Raw genomic sequence first — 17,702 nt, forward strand, 5'->3', positions numbered from 1 at the left:
CTTTAGAAGGGGACGCCCGATATAATGTCATGTTTCCGTTGTAACTAGTTTCTGCGTCGTCGAACCAATCTTGCCGAGGGTGCGTATAGCTTCTATACCGCTCCCTCTGGTACGGCCCCACCCTCCCGTTGGCCCCCGAGGGGATCGAAATTAAAATGACAATGAGGGCAGATCCGAAGGGTGGCTAAAAATGCGTACCCTTGCTATCGTCCAATCAGCAACGGATCCGACGACGCCATCGCGAACCTTCCCTCTTCTGTCGTTTTCTTTTTTTCCTTCCTGCGGCCTTTCGCGGAGAAACGCCACGAAATGAGAGCGCTTAAAGCGCGATGATTCTTCAGCAAAATCTCCAACCCTTTCCGCCTCCCTTACCCTTAATTACGAGGGAAAGTTTTCGAGTAATCGGCCGAAATCGAAATCGGCGCGGATTTGTGTCGGTTTATTTAACGGTTCTTATATCGTCACAAGAGTGATACGAAATTCTCGTGCAATGTGTGTGAAACGAGTGTTTCGATAAAATTGATTAATATTTAAATTTTGCTCGGCTTATGCGCCATGTGAAATGAATTTAAATAAAAAATAAAAATTCACGTTATTTATATTCTCGTAATATTCTAAACTGAGTTTATTTATATTTTGGTCATTTAAGAAATATATTTTTTTAATCAATACCTATATATGTATTTCTGCAATTGATGTTTTAGATTTACAGGAAGTGATGCTAATTCCCTTTTAATTATCTCGCAGAGCCTAGCTGTAGATAATATACGTAGAAATGTAGGTAGAATTTTAAAATCGTTAAAAATATGCAAAAAATACATTGAAAAATGTATAATCATACTCGGAAATGTACGCAAATATTTTTCAATCGTACAATGAAAACACGGCGATTGCGTAACGATCATACCTGTAACTATTGGTTTCTCACCTGGCGTGTTATTTCTATGAATATGAAAACGTGATTTGTATTCATATGAAATACTAATTTCGAAAAAAATGTGATTTTTTGTGGTTTTCTATGAATATTTCGGTTAAAATGCATTCAACGGCCACAAAATTTCTCGATGACACATTTCCCGGTTAATGTTTCATTTCGATTTATTTAAAGATGCTTTGGAACCATATTCTGTTACACACATTTATTTAATATTATTTCAATATTTTATTTTAGTGCGGTACTTTCTGACTTGTTATATTATTAATTAACGAAAGAGAGAGAATTCTATAGCTATAATTAAAAATTAATCATTTTTGATTTATTAAAAAAATGTTTAAAAATATATATTCATATTTTTAAATCGATTTCAGTATATTTTTTTAGAATCTCATTGCCTCTCTCTCTCTCTCTATCATTGCGTCGGCACGATGGAAGATGCAAGCGTAAGAAAAAAAGCGTTCGCGAGTTGACGGAAGGAAGGGAGCAATGAGGGTGATACAGAACTAAGAACGAAAACGATATCTCGTCGGCACGTGCACGCGGTTAAAAAGGTTTCACAAAGTTTTACCGCGCATTTCGTCGGCCGCGGCTCGGCAAAAGCGGAACCGGCTGTCGCGATACAGATCTGACCAATCATAAAGACCGCACACATACACACACATAACGGCCACTTTATTCATCCAGGCCACATAACGGACAAAGGCGGAAATTAGTCAGGTTCGTTATGCTTATTAATTGACTGACATTTCCGTCATATTATTGCGGGATGAATCGAAAGCTGCTCTCTTGTAAAGCCCTCGAAAAAACAGGCCGCAGTCCTTTACGCACGCGATTATTGCTACGGGACATTTTTCATTGATGACAAAAGTCAATCATCTGGAAAAAAAAAAAAAAAAAAAACGTCGATATACAGATGTTTTTCGCAGTCTTTAGAATTGAGATTTAGGACTATACGCAATAACCAGTGTTGGGTAGTATCATCTAGATACATTTTGTGTATCTGAGTCATATTCGAATTGAAGTATCTATATCTGTATCTAGATACAAAACATGGTATCTGAATTGCTTTTTTTAGATACATTTTTACATGTTTTTTTAATAGTCCAATTCTTTAAATTTTTAAAACATCAAGATTGCAAGTTATCAACATATCGTCATCGACACCGGTCGAGCGATTATTAACCATTGGTCAAATTTTAGTACCATGGCGAAATAGTTTGAAGCATTTTTCACGTGTTAGAACTAACGAATAAAAATATTAATAAAGATAAAAGAATTATTCGCAGTACATTTTGTGCATATTACCATTATTATGATAAAATATCGTTTAAAAGTATCTGATATGTATTTGAGATACTTTTAAAGTATCTGAGTATCTGTATCTGTATCGAGATGCATTTTAAATGTATTTTACCCATCACTGGTGATAACTAATATAACATTCTTGGAGTTTAATGGAAAAGTATAAACTGATTGTCTCAAACTAAGTTTGGGACAATCAGTTTCGCACAAAACAAATTCCAAAGGAAGATTTACGCTTTAATTAATTGGTCAGATCTTTCTGTGAAACTTGAAAAGATGTTTATATTTCTTTACAAATAATGATATGCATAGGATGTTGTAAAAAACATAATAGCGTTTTTTTTCGAAAGCTTTGATTTTGAAGAAATCTAGGAAATAAACTTATCGTCCGAATACGAAGCGATACATCATGCGATATTCCGCGATTATTACATACAGATATTAATTACTATGGCTAGCATAGTTTTTATTAACGATGATACAGCTGAAGAAAGAAATGAGAATACAAAGCGACGGAAAAACGGCGGAATGATACGAGCGGAATGAATAAGAGAAAATGAAGCGCAGACGAAATGCAAGATGCGACCCGAGTGAATCGTAGAAAAATTGCACGCAAATGAGAAGTTTTTCATATAACGTATGTTAACGTATAAAAGGCTCAAAAAGATATGACGTTACATACGGTATCTATTCTCTGCATGCTCAAAGAGAAAGTATTCACGTGCAAAAATCTCTTTTTCACATGCGTGGCGAACTGTTATTACGTTTAAATATTCTTTATTTATATCGTTAGCTTGCAACAAATATTTGAAATGCATATTTCGAATTTCTCTATTATTATTTTTAACGAAGAGTCATTTACGACGCGGAAAGATTATTTAGACTAGCCGATTATTAATTATTGTTTTTCTTGTTGCTTATGCGCGAGGTATATTTCTACAACTTTTATGCATAATACATATAGTCATTTTTAAAAAGTACCATCCTTTGACACTTGATACCTCGTTATCTTGTCCCTGCGAGTATATGGAGAATAATCGAAACACGTCGGTACACGATGTATGAAGGATAAAGCAATTATAGGTTCGCTTTAATAACGATGCTCACGGTGCACTATTCTCTCTAATTCCGTTTTTTATTAAATGTAAACGATCGATTCTGCGCGTTCTAATAAATAAAATTACATTTTACATATATTATAAATATATACATATGTATATGTATATCTTAAAAAAAAAAAAATTTTTACACATTTTTATATATGTATATTTTTTCTCTTGCTTAAATAGGTAAAATTCACATATGCGTATAGTTACATTTTTATTTAAAATCTAATTTATTTAAAATCTATATACACACGATAATTTGACGCGGCGTTTGAAATGTGTCGGCACAGTCTATGAACGCGCGACGTTGTTTCGCATATATTCATTTTATGCACCCCTTCGCGAGAAATCGATTGAAAATGGCGACCGGCCGATCCTAAAAAGGGTGAAGGGCGCACATGTTAAGCTCGGGGATTTCTTAATGATGCCGATCTCGTTGCTGACGCCGGCTCACTCTCATGCTTATCCTCCGCTAAGGGACGACACACGTGAAAGAGAGGGTGGGGGCGTATACGTGCAGCTGCGCCTTGTATCATACACCTATATCCTAACGCAGGGGTGGTAGGTTATATCGACGAGGGAATAATGCCACGGGGGTGCCGGAACGGTTTCATTACACGGCTTCCCGAGGGATAATATCCCGGGATATCTCTCCGCGGTCGACCCCAACGGGGGTGAAATTCCGTGCCACCGACCCACCTCGTATGAAAGATGAACCCTCCGCGTGGTGGCCCTATACTGGAGGAGCATCACCCTGAGCAACCCCTTTGGAGGGAGAACGGACACGGGCAAGGGAGGAAATTGCAGCGACCGACCACACTGGGGCAAAAGGGATCGTCGCCATGCGGCGACAGAAAATGGCCGATGGCCTCGTGACTCGTGACGATCGCAAATACGAAGGCGCTGTTTTAATAACGGCGCGGAAACAAACGGGTTACGCCGTTTCTGACTCTTGCTGCATTCTCTCTTATGAAGCTACAGAAAACGCGATGTACGTCGAATTCAACAATATGCAACGAACGTTGTAGGTTTTCAGCCCTTTTGTTCCTAAATATGAAATTTTTCTGGGTAGAAGATGAGAAATTTACTGAAAACACTGGAACAGATTTATTTTTATACGAATCGTATTATTATCTCTTTATCAAAGAAACGCTAACAACAGTTTCACCGAGGTGATCGACGTCTCGCGTATTTTTTTTTTTCTTCTTTTTTTATGTCGGCACCCTTTGAAGCTGCCGTACACACACACACACACACGAATTCGTTTAGTACGGTGCCATTATATCGCTCGCGCACATTGCGATTAGTATTTAATGCGCACATTGTATGAGAAAGGGTCCTTTTCCCGTATCAGATGTGGGGCGGGCCTTAGACTAGTTATTAGACCGCTGACAGGCCCATATAATCCGACTGCCTCTCATGATGTACAGAACGAAAAATATAATGCCTATTAGCGAGGATCTTTTCAGCGTGATCCGCGTTGCCCTCCACGAAATTTTTTTTTCGCCTCTATTTCCTTTTTCCTCGCATCGGCCGCGCGCGGTAATTTTCATTATTTTCTCTCCATTTGCATTTCGCTTCAATCTTGATGTCGATGGTAACTTGACTGACGGTACAATAGATTAAAAGTTACTTCTCCTATTATATGATCCATCGACATTGACAAACCCAAATCAATTATTTGTTACACAGACTAGACAAATATACAATTGACGGAATATGCATTGTGATGTGCAACATATTTACTATAATATTGTTGCTTATTTATTTATCTCTTGGTTTCTGAAAATTTAATATATATAAATAAGACTTTATTTGTATATGTCAAAAAACGAATCGCTTTCTTTGTTAAGAATTTCTGTCAGTTTTTGATCATTTAAAACTTTTCTGTTTCAGAGAACTTGCAGAAAGAGGACAGCGGAATAGATGCGGGTGAGTTAAATTAAAAAATGGAAAAATACTTTCCTCTTTAAATGTTTGATATAATCTTTCGAAAAAATATCACTTGTTAAGTGTTTACACCTTTCATCTCTGTTACGTTAAAAAAAAAAAAAAAAAAAAAAAAAAACCGGTTATAATAACGTATTTATTAATGAACGCGCGAGAGAAAGATTTTTCCCAGTTTTACATGGTTTAATGGATACATTGTATCTCGAACGAAACGAAACGTTGCGCGAACGTTCCAGGTGTCTGCCCACATTGTACGTGGCGATACTCGAAAAGGAGAGTATTGTATAATTTGAGCCATTCGAGCGCGAAGACCCGCCGCAGTTATATTTAATATAGCATCCCGGTCTGTGCCAACATCTGTCTATAAAAATGGCGCATTTCTTTATCAAGTACGAAAAGAACATCCTCGAGAACTTTTCACGTGAGAGCGTAAAGAATGTATTCACAGAATCAATATATTCTAAAATGAATGAAACGGTAACATTAATATTTTGCAAAACTGACGTTTAATTTTATTTTTATATAGCAAGAACTGCTGACTCGTGATATAGGATTATAGATATATGTATAATTATTCATTCAAAAAAAAAATCTCGACTCCTTCTCTCCTACTAATACTTTTTTCTCTTTTGAAGATATTTAAGTTTCTCCGTCTATAAAATGTAATAGCGAAGAAAGGCAATTTTATTTCAGTTCTTCGCGCTTTATAACTGGTAATGAATAATTTTTTATAATCGTCTACAACATAATGAATTACAAAAGTGATTTAACGATGCATCGTAATGCAGTCTACAGTTTTCGGTTCATTAGCGATCATGCACCCGCATGCGGATTTGCTTCGGTGAAAATTACTGTACATCCTGGTACAATCAACTCATATATTATTTGTAAATTATGGTTCATGATTATTATTATCTTCGATTCAAATGTAACTAATGTTACATTTGCAACACTAATGTGCTGTTCATATTATTCATGAACCCTTGAAATAATATCACCGCGTGTGGCCGGCTCGCACATCTCAACGCGATCAAATGTATATCGAACTGACGTAATGATTCAATAACGGAATCATTTACTCTTTGGTTAACGTCATTTTGCAATTGTCGCGCGTGAATTTTCGCTAATTACATTTCAATATATATATATATATATATATATATATATATATGTGTGTGTGTGTGTATGTGTGTGTACATTTTTTTTTTTTGAAGAGAGAAGCAAAACGAATATAACAGATATGATATCAACTCTTTTTTCCAATCAATACAAAGAAGATTAAAAGAAGTAGCGATTTAGGGTAGGAAGAAGCGTGAAATAATTTCGCAATACACAGATACTCGCAGCCGTAGTAAATATTTTCGGTGGCGAATAGTTGGCATTGGTGTGCGCTCGATGAAACATATTTTCCCTCGACTTAATTCCGTCCATTACGCAACCTCGAAAGACCATCGATGCGACCTATCGGCGGTAACATTACCGACTATGCATAGTCTCCGCTGCCGTTGTCGCGAGCCCATATTGTACTACCCCTGCGAAGGACGCGTCAGGGGTTGCGCGGCAGCGCGCGGTAGGGTGGGTAATGTCGGGAAATGCAGCTAACGAAGTTTACGAAGACACTTAACGGAATTACGCCCTCGCTCGCAATGGTCCCCTTCATCGTCTCGTTGCTCTCTCTCTCTCTCTCTCTTGCGCGTGCGTCATCTCGCCAACTTCCAAGCGTCCCTTTACACTTTTCCGGCGACAGGGAGAGGTCGCGTTAATTACCGGCAGAGGCAGGAAGCCGGGGAAACGGTGGCGAGACGTCCCGTCCTCGACGCGGTGCGTCGTTGACGCACGACGATGGTTTATACGAAAGTCCGGGGGTGGCTGACGGCGAAGGGGATGCGCGGAACGCTCGAGCCGGGAAGGGGTGGGTTTGCGCCGAAGAAGGGTGTTATTGACATGGTGAGTGTCGTCGGCCATCTTGGGCCTCCCCGCCGCTGTCACCACCACCTCCATCACCACCACCACCACCACCTCGTCGTCGTCGTTTTCCTGTTCCTCCCGCCGCCACCATTCATCGCATTCACTCTGCTCCCCGTCGCGTCCGAAGGACATCCTTGTGTCCCCTTGTGCCGAGTGACATTCGGGCTGCGAACCCAGCCTAACCTGCCCGGCGGACGCCCTGGGCCACCCTTTTCGACCAACCCCGGCAACGAGCTGCGAGGGTCCCGGGGGCTGCTTGTCGCCATGGCGACCAAACCCTCGCCCAATCCCCTCAACCAAACGCCGATTCCCTATCCCTCGGAACTTCGCTACCCTCTTCCACCACCCCTTTTTCGTCGCGCGCGTCGTTTGCGCTGCCGTTCTCTCATCGCCAAAGAGAGAAGTCTTTCGATATCTTCGTGCGCTTCTCTTTGACAGCTTCTCTCTACGATCCTCGCCTCTTTCCCGTCGTACTTTCTTTGTTCCTTTTCTTCTTCCTCCTCTTCATCCTCTCTTCGTCTTCTTTATCGGGTAACTAAATGCCAATTCTCGTCTTTTTTTTTTTTTTTTGGAGAATTTATGTGTTATATGTCTTTTATCCTCGTTCATTATAATTCACTCTCAATAATATTTTGTACTCTTCAGGGATGCGTTTCGTACCTGTCTCTTCCCTTTAATATTTTTGCTTTTACGATTTTACTTTCTGTTTCTATGTATTCGTCGCGATATACTTTTTTTCAGACTCTTGTTTTCCATTCTCTGCATATATATATATATATATATATATATATATATATATATATCATATACTGTTTTAATACTTTTAATTATTTGACTTTGAACGAAGAAAATATCATCCGTGTTTTTATATTAACTTGCGTTTTCACATTTTACATAATAAATATATATATATATATATATATAATGTGAAATAATCTCGCATCCATATTTTTCGGAGGATTTAATATTTCATTCTTTTACAGATATGAAAATTTGAGGAATCTGTTTTTACGAAATTTCAAGACTCTTAGTTCCGAACCACGCTATATATTTTAAGTAAGCGCAATTTATCTATGTAACATCAATTCCGATAAAAATCCGGCATCCGATATTGATAATCAATGTATACGTAATAGAAGATTAATAATCTCCGTATATGTTAATTAAAAAGAGCATAGGTGTTTCGCATAGCTTGCTCAAAATGCGAGTTGCGGTTTCTCATTATTACACAAATTTAATGGCCTGCGTGGAAAGGTTGCAAAAAATGCCGGACGCGGTATTTGGGATTGGTTAGATCGGTGTGGCGGCATTAATACCGCTAATTATATCGAGAAGAGTCGATCTCTCGGAGGCTTCGTCCGCGCTTTTCCTTTTGTCCGGAGAGATCCTTTATCAAACATTCTCGGAAAGCACAAAGTTGCTCCCCTGCTACAACGGAATTGACGGATATTAGGAAGGACCCAGCTTTTGTCTCGTTCGGCCACAAAGTTTCGCGAAGCACCACAATCCCGACCAATTAGCGACGATTTCCTACAATCAAACCGTAACCGCGAGCTAATTGGCACTTGACATTCAACCCCCACTCTTTTCTCGGTCGCGAGAAACTCTTAAACCTTAATCATCGATGACAAATACTCGAATTAATTGTATGCCTCAATTAAAGGAGTCTCCTCGGCCTTTGAGAAGGTTTTTCCTTGGAATTTTATTTCGTCGTGTTGTGTGACAAGAGCGCGATCTTTAATTTTATCCACGCGGTTAACAGTCACGATATACGAACACATGTTCGCAAGTTTAGCGAAACTTTGATTTAAACGATGTCGAGTATCGGAAGTATATCTTTCTCTCTTCTTTTGGAAAATCAATAAGATTAACAAACACAATAGTAACGTTAAAAGAATACAATTCACAGAGAGAACTCGCTATTGTCCACCCAAGAATTTGTAGCATGTTAACAATCTGATACATCGCAGATCGTGTATACCTGTCCATGCTACAAAATACTCGATACTAGGAGCAAAGTCTCGACATTTCGACGTTTGAGGTATCTTGAGCATTCTTGGGTTCCGCGAGGAAACGTGACGTTCGAACGAACCCGGTGACTCGCGTTCACCATGTAGCTGCATTGCGGCAAAACAGTAGACGCTTGTCATCGGAGACGACGATCCGGTGGGCGACGTATCGGAATGCAATTCCGCAAATGCGCAACGTGGTTCCATTCATCGGCCGTCGCTGCGGCCAGCTGCGGCTTTAAAATACCGCTCACGGGGACGAACGTGGGTGATCGCCGAATGACAACGATTCGATTAATTAATGCCGGTGGAAGTGCCGCACTCTCTCGTACGACGATAGGACCGGAAGCGCGTATTGGGCGAAAACAAAAAAAAATAAAAAAAAAATAAAAAGAAGGAAGAATCGCGGTCTTTATGTACGCGGGATCAACTGTTTATTCAGCACATAGTGAAAACGAGAGAAAGGGGAGAAAGAAATGGAACGAGAGTACGGCGGGTGGCTGGGGAAGGAGGGAATGCAACAGCAAGCGCGCGAGTGATCGACGTGAAACGAGTTCATTCATGCTTGGATGTTGTAATTCTGAATGGACGTGGAATGGATCGAAGTTACGCGATTAGATTAGGACCACCGCGCGGGCTGATTGGATATTTTTCATTTAGATGAAGACACGAGTAGCCTCTTTTGTGCAGAGGACGATACATACATTTATTTTTGCTGCACAATGTGTCCCTCTCTCGTTTAGTTAAATGTAATCCTGCGATTCTCTCTCGGCTCTTCAATATAATATTATCGAATATGATTTTTGCAATGCAGATGTTGCAATCGAGGGATTATATTTAAAATTGAATAGTTTTTTCGTGCATTAAAAATTAAAACTCGTACAACGCCATATTTCGGATTAAGCTCGGCAGATTAAATCCAGTATCATTCAATGATCCGTGTTAAAATCCAAGCTTGTCCGCAAGGTTAAAAGGGCGTCTCTGCCTCTCAAGGGTGCGATAACTTTTAGCGCCGACTGTATCGCTGGATGATATATCCCCCGGGGGTTTTCTCCCCTTGGGTGTTGGGGTGTGTTTCGTTGCCTGGCAACGACACCCTCGAAGTCCGCTCTCTGATTGGCCCCGTCTCGCTTTTCCTGTCTTAGCCTCTCTTCTCACCCTGTCGCCAATCAGGCCCCCTTGCTCATACTACCGTATCCACCCTATGCCCTCGCCAATGGAAACCGTCGTCCTCGGGGCGAAGTGCACACACGGGCGCGTGTGTAAAAAAAGAAGAAAAAAAAACATCTCGCTCTACGCGTCCACACGAACGGAGAACGCGAGGAATTAGAGGTAATTCGGCGCAATATCGATATAACACATGTGTACGTAGTTGCATATACAAGTGCACGTGACGAAACATTACAATATTAGTTGCATAAATAATATGATAGAGATTTATCTTTCATTATTTTCGATATAACGAAATCATCATCACGAGGAAAATGTGAAAAGCTCTAAAGCTCACGATTACACTCATTTTATCAAACTCTTCGCAGACAATATATTCCGTAATAATAATAATAATCATAATAATAATAATATAATAATAATAATAATAATAACAATAATTTCCTTATTATATATATATATATTTTTTTTTTTATTTACTAAATGTAAATAGACGTATATATATTTCCGGCGTTATCGAGAAACGTTTTAAATGATAAAATTAAGTCCGGAGAATAAATGCTCGAAATCTTATTTGCTATAGATTTGTTCTGTAAATCCGATTACGAATAAACAGCCATTTCATCGTGGCTCTCGATGTCATTGAGAGTCATTTCTATTTTTACGACTTCGTAAATTGTACGAAAGGATTAAAAGCGATTCTACTAGCTTCCTTTTCAATGCCTTCTTCGAGTAGCTGGCTTGTTGTCGAAGCTGCGCAGCACTGCGAGAGGATTAAACCTTCCTATTGATCCCGTTCAATGGATTCATGCCCTTTCACGTGCCAGCATTCGTAATGTTTTGACATTCTTTGCGCTCGTCCCTTCAAATTTTGCTTTCTTCTCTTTTACGTTGGAAGTATATCTTTTTATATTTTCCATTTGATAACGAATAATTAAATCATTTTCACGACTTAAAATCACAGACAAAATCGTTTATTTTAAGGATACATGTATACCTTATAATTATAGAATCTATCATAATCTCGCAATACGTTGAAGAATTTTTATAAATATAATAAATTAATAATTGCTACATGTATATATATTTATTGCTACATTTATTTAACATTTGTATATTTAATAGCGAATTCATGCTCCTGCGATGAGGATTTAGACGATAATTTCTTCTTAAACTCATCTCAATACTTCGACGAAGAATGGTGTGATAAAGTTTTGCACAAAGCCAAGTAAGTGCATCAAATGCAGCATTTCGAATACGTTATTTGTACAAGAATAAATAATGTAATTTATTATTCGCTTATTCTGTAGATCGCGGAAAGTTCCAAAAATATATTATGGAACACGAACGCACAGGCAAATCGAGCAAGTAGTGAGAGAATTGAAGAAGACCGTTTATAAGCACAAAAGGTAAAAAAAAAAATACACAAAAGTATTGCCTTATAAAATAGACGTACAATGAGTGAGTTTTCAGAATGACTATATTGAGCAGTCGAAAAGTCACGTGCATCCAAAATAACAATAGAAACAAGGACGAATTGTGTCACGAGTTACTCGATCCGTTAAAGGTTTTATATGTTATATTATTTTCTTGCATATACCGTTAAAGATTAAATAATTATGTAACGAGATATTATTTTTTTTGCGCGCAGTTAAACACATGTCCATATTATAATGAACAAAGTAAGAAAAAAATGAATTGGTTTGGCGTGCTAGCAAGACCTTGGGATGTAGAAGATTTAGTTTCGTTGGGTAAAGAAATCGGGACTTGTCCATATTTTGGCGCGAGATCTTTAATGGCCCAGGCGGAAATCATCTTTTGTCCTTACAATTACATCGTGGATCCAAAAATCCGCGAGAGCGTAAGCACATAGCAAATAATTATTATCAATCAAGTATCTGGAAACATTCTAGATATGAATAATTGTAGAAAAAAAGTGAAATGCTGTCTTTTCATTGTTATACAATATATTTTAAAATTCTTTATATTGTTTTATTTTGGTGCTATTATATTATATATAAACATGTCACGTAATAAACCATATAATTAAAACATGCAGATGCAGATTAATCTGAAAGGTGATATTGTAATCCTCGACGAAGCCCATAATATTGAAAATATTTGTCGAGACGCTGCCAGTGTGATTTTGAGAGATGATGAAATTGAGTGCGCTGTCGATGATTGCAAAGATATTTCGCGCAAATTGAGCAGTCACAATGGCGAGATTTATCTCACTATTCATAGATATCTCACTGATATCGTAAAATTCCTGGAAACTATTAATGTTAAAGAGAATGTGAGCGTATATATTATTAAACGATTACATTGCGTTTATATTAATTTTACATATCATCATAAATCATTATTACGATAGAATTGATATTAATCGGTTTTTGTGAATAATTGTTGTAATCGATACTTTTGCCTATTGTAATAAAACATATGTTTCAGGTCAATTCTTATTGGCTTGGTGCCGAATTTTTGGCGTTGCTTGACATGAATAATGTTGGAAGGTCGAGATTTCCCAATTTTCACAATGCTAGCAAGATGGCTATTCAGGATTTTGAGAAAGCGAAACAAGAGCAATTGTCTCGTACTGATAAAACATTTCACATTATTTCGCGCGAGACTAAGAACATTTTAGAGTATCTCTGCTTCGCAATACAGATGCTCACATCAGATGTTTCTGTTAACGATTATAGAGTATGTGTCATAGAAAGTATGGTACCGTCTAAGAAAAAAGTAAGTTTATATTCATATATATATATATATATATATATATATATATATATATATATATATATGAATAGGTTTGTCATTATAAATTATAATCTATTTAATATTATATCGAATACTGCATAACAACTATTTTTTACCAGATACCCGAAAATACTTGGATTTCGACGACGAAGAAGAAGGGACCAGTACGAGTTATGCAACTGTTATGTATGAATCCCGCTATAATTTTCGCACCTTTGGCTCGCACCGTCCGCTCTGTGATACTTGCTTCGGGTACTCTTACGCCGATTACGTCGTTCCAAAGCGAACTTGGCACGAAATTCTCGCATATAGTCAATCCTGATCACATCATATCGAAGGACCAAGTATATGTGAGATGTATACCACGTGGGCCGAATGGACAAACCTTGGTGGCTACTTTCCAAAATGTGGCTGCCTATATTTTTCAGGTAAAAAATAGTTTCTCTTCTTTTCGCTTAAGTATATTATAACACTCCAATTGTTGCAATTTCTTTTAATGTGACAGGACGAACTCGGTAGCCTGATCCTTCAAGTGTGTGACGCAGTGCCACATGGTGTGTTATGTTTTTTCTCATCTTACGCCGTAATGAATAAGCTATTCAATAGATGGGAGACTAACGGCACATGGAACAAACTCAGGGAATTGAAACAAATTTTCGTAGAACCGAGAAATAATGAAGATCTGGCTGCTATAATGAAAGATTATCGCAATGCAATTCAGAAATCATCATCTAAATCCATTAATGAGGCATCCGGAGCTATTTTATTCGCAGTTTTTAGAGGAAAAGTGGCGGAAGGAATAGATTTTAGTGATAACGAGGCTCGATGCGTACTAGTGGTAACATTTTTTAATTCATACTAATTTTATTTACATATCTATGCATATATTTACGCACATGCAGCATAAGTGTATAACATACTCTTTATTAGGTCGGTATACCGTATAAAAATCAAACCGATATAGCTGTCGATATGAAGAAAAAATATAATGATTCTAATAAGTCTAAAGGATTCTTGTCTGGTTCAGAATGGTATACTGTAGATGCATTTAGAGCATTAAACCAGGCACTAGGCCGTTGTATTAGGCACAAAGATGATTGGGGTGCAGTGTTACTGGTGGATGAAAGGTATGTAAAAGTAAGAAGAAATATAAAAGAATAAAAATAAAGTTCTTATTAAAATAATTTGTGTAGGTATCAGGAGCCACGTAGACTTAACTATTTGCCAAAGTGGGTTAGAACAAAAGTAAGTTACTCTACTATAAAAATGTGTATAAACTATTAAACTATGTTTATAATTACATGAATTTATATTCAATATTGCAGTGGTTACATGATAGAAATTATGATCTGCAAACGGAACTTGAAGATTTTGTAGCGATACAAGTCGCACGTGAAAGAGAAAAAAAATGTGTCACAGCTGTGTAGAAGATTGACTTTTCTTTAAAAAAAAAAAAAAAAAAACAAACAGAAATTTATATACTAGAGATTAAAAATACTTTTATTAAGCATAATTTAACAAATAACTATTTTATATACTTGATTCAGTGTCCTATTTATATATATTTTTCATGTTATTATTACATGTTAATAGTGTCTCTCTTTTCGATCATTCTTATCTGCTTCTTTTTCATTCTTTTTATTTTTGCAGGATTTTTAATCTGAAAATATAAAAAGGTTATAATATACACAAAAATATATGCTATATTTTATACATAATGTTACTTTTACTTACAACTTGTACAATTTCGCTCTTCTTTCGATTCTCTTCCGCTCTCCTCAAATTTTCTCTTCTTCGTTCCTTCTTAGCCTCTTTTTCTGCTTGTTTTTGTGCTTTGATCTCTCTTGACATTTCTTTAACACGTTTTAGATCATCTCTCAACTTTTGTTTTTTAGCTAGTGATAATCTGATTCCACGTGTTTTAATTATCGAAGAAAACCTGCAAGTAGATACGTTTGTATTATTTTATTTGTACATTTTTCATATTTTGTTGCGTAATGTAATTAATAATTAACAAGTATAGAAAAATTAGCACATGTATTGAACAACAACTTTATATTATTTTATAAAAGATTTAGAGTATGTCAAATTATTTTTTTTTTCATATATATTTTATTTATATAAAATCTTTCAACGAGAACTGCATATAACTCTTCTCTTACTTGGTTTTCTCTTCTTTCCATATCCTACCAGATTTTGGTTTGCCTCTTGGAATATTTGGTTTTTCGTGTTTCTCGATACTAGATGAAGAATTTAATACATCTTTAGTCTGCACTGACGTCGCAGTTCTGTTTAATATATCTTCCATGCGCGTTATTTTTTCTCCACTCTCCATAATTGAAAAATGTTAATAAAATGTGCAGTCAAAATATGTATTTCTCTCCGCGTGTAAACAATTTTTGTAGGTTATTTCCCCACATGGCATGTCGCACAGAAACGGAGAAACGTCGAAGCAGAATCCTAGGTTGCGCTGGCAGACTGCATTATCGAGGTAAAGTAAGGTATATTGTATAAAATACATATAATATCGACAGTATATAAAGTGCAAATTATCTAATATAACTTTGATTGCCAACTGGTACAATACCACAGATTAATAGACAGATCGCCAAAGGCCTGCCTAAAGAAGAGACCGCCATCTTCGTGCGATAGACTTTGCCCCTTACCGACACACTTTGCCCCTGGTTCGAGTCCGTGCTAAATTTCGTAGACTTGAACCAAAAGACTTTGCCCCTGGTTCGAGTCCGTGCTAAATTTCGTAGACTCGACCAAAAGACTTTGCCCCTGGTGCAAGTCCAGGCTAAATTCGTTTGACATTACCAACAGACTTTGCCCCTGGTGCGAATCCAGGCTAATTGATCATGAGACCAATTTGAGAGATTCGGCCCCTGTTGTGTGTGTGTGTGAGAGAGAGAGAGAGAAAGAGAGAGAGAGAGAGAGAGAGAGAGAGAGAGAGAATATTTTACATATATGCATATATATATATAAAATTTATTAAATATAAAAAATATATTTTTTACACATAAAATGTTTTTTTATTGAAATAATCACGATTTTAAATGTGATATAACACAGTGTTCAAAAATTTTTTAATTAAATTTTTTAATTAAATTTTATTAAAGAAAATTACTTGAAATTTTTTACATTAAGAATTTAAAGGCTCCTTATTCTCTTGTAGAAATTTATCACTACGCCAATTAATCACTTATTTTGAGTATTTAAAATACTATAATATACAGTAATTTAAAAATTCGAAATAAAAGTGATTAATTACTCGAAATAAGTGATAAATTGGCGTTACTAGTAATAAATTTCTATAAGGGTTGAAATAAAGTATAAGAGATAAATAGGCTATATGTGAGCCGTATGCGAAATGTGAGATGTAAGACGCATATTGAAATTTAATTTTTCGATATAACTTTCAAAAATGTACACGAGGTACAAAAAATTAGCTTGGACATTTGTAAGACTTAAAATTGGGATTAATTCTCAATTCTATTAATTAAATTTCGATATAACACACCTTATACATCCGCGCACGGCTCACATATATATAGCCCATTTATTAGTGCAATTTTTAAGTTCCTTATTTTTCAAAGTTCACATTTTTACGTTATCAAATATTTTTACGTTTTCAAGAATTTTATATTTTTACTTACCGCACTTTTTTATCTAAATGTAAAATCTTTTATCGCAGTCTATAAAAAATTGAAACAATTTACAATTTTATGATATAATATTATTATTATTACAATTTCTATATATATGCACATCTGTCCAATATTGTGATTTATTTCACATTATTATTATCTATTTTAATAAAAAAAAAAAAACAAAAACACTTGCAACAATCAAAAATAAACCGCCTGCCGCGAACGGAAAATGCCAAGAAAGCACGCAATTTCCGCGAATCTCGTAATTTTTTTGAAAAATCAACAATTTCAACGAAATTGTAAATTCTTCAAATCACTGCACAAGTATAATTCACAATAATAATTTTCAGTAACTACGATAAAAAATCGTATACTGAAAACCGCAAACGAAAGTGCAATGGGAGTAAGAGTAAAGTCTGTGATAAAATTAATTGGCAATAGAAAATTAATAATTTTCAAATAGAAAAATTTTGAAATTACCGAGGATTTACAAATAATAAAGTAAAAATATTAAATAATTTATGTGACTTTGTATAGTGAACACATCAACTTGGCGGAATCTTGACTACTCATCAATTTAAGTAAGCAATTCTAAACACAATTAAGATCTTTCACATAAAAAAAATAATTTATTAATATAAATTAATATACCAAAAAAATAAAAATATACTTAGACAATCACGGTGAAATATACTGCAATGACGAACTTACTCGGAAATATCCTTGATGATGGGGACTAACTTTTTGATGCTGGATAACATCTAATTGTTTTCAATTCTCATATCAAGCGGTTCTGACGATAATTTTAACTAATAATGTTCAAAAGAATTGATGACATGGAATGGGC

At 36.3% G+C, this 17,702-nt stretch overlaps 2 protein-coding genes across 2 annotated transcripts in view; one reads left to right on the forward strand and one right to left on the reverse strand.

Moving 5' to 3' along the window:
• Nucleotides 1-14,671, forward strand: part of LOC114930761 (Fanconi anemia group J protein homolog) — a 48,805-nt gene extending 34,134 nt beyond the window's left edge. Inside the window, exons 4-15 of the mRNA XM_029302604.2 lie at nucleotides 5,242-5,277; nucleotides 11,568-11,670; nucleotides 11,753-11,851; nucleotides 11,916-12,009; nucleotides 12,094-12,303; nucleotides 12,502-12,738; nucleotides 12,894-13,184; nucleotides 13,322-13,630; nucleotides 13,708-14,040; nucleotides 14,133-14,329; nucleotides 14,396-14,447; nucleotides 14,528-14,671. Coding sequence (XP_029158437.2) covers nucleotides 5,242-5,277; nucleotides 11,568-11,670; nucleotides 11,753-11,851; nucleotides 11,916-12,009; nucleotides 12,094-12,303; nucleotides 12,502-12,738; nucleotides 12,894-13,184; nucleotides 13,322-13,630; nucleotides 13,708-14,040; nucleotides 14,133-14,329; nucleotides 14,396-14,447; nucleotides 14,528-14,629 — 2,063 coding nt within the window. The 3' untranslated portion in view covers nucleotides 14,630-14,671. The remainder of the gene's footprint in view (nucleotides 1-5,241; nucleotides 5,278-11,567; nucleotides 11,671-11,752; nucleotides 11,852-11,915; nucleotides 12,010-12,093; nucleotides 12,304-12,501; nucleotides 12,739-12,893; nucleotides 13,185-13,321; nucleotides 13,631-13,707; nucleotides 14,041-14,132; nucleotides 14,330-14,395; nucleotides 14,448-14,527) is intronic.
• Nucleotides 14,476-15,657, reverse strand: LOC114930762 (coiled-coil domain-containing protein 86). Its single transcript, XM_029302605.2, has 3 exons — nucleotides 15,365-15,657; nucleotides 14,937-15,141; nucleotides 14,476-14,862 (listed from the first exon to the last, which is right to left on the reverse strand). The coding sequence occupies exons 1-3, from the start codon at nucleotides 15,535-15,537 to the stop codon at nucleotides 14,782-14,784; spliced, it is 459 nt and encodes a 152-aa protein (XP_029158438.2). The 5' UTR covers nucleotides 15,538-15,657; the 3' UTR covers nucleotides 14,476-14,781.
• Between the last annotated feature and the right edge of the window lie 2,045 nt (nucleotides 15,658-17,702).

This window comes from Nylanderia fulva, unplaced genomic scaffold (genome assembly GCF_048542155.1).
Source record: "Nylanderia fulva isolate GAGA-0341 unplaced genomic scaffold, ASM4854215v1 Scaffold45, whole genome shotgun sequence".
In the NCBI taxonomy this organism is placed as follows: domain Eukaryota; kingdom Metazoa; phylum Arthropoda; class Insecta; order Hymenoptera; family Formicidae; genus Nylanderia; species Nylanderia fulva.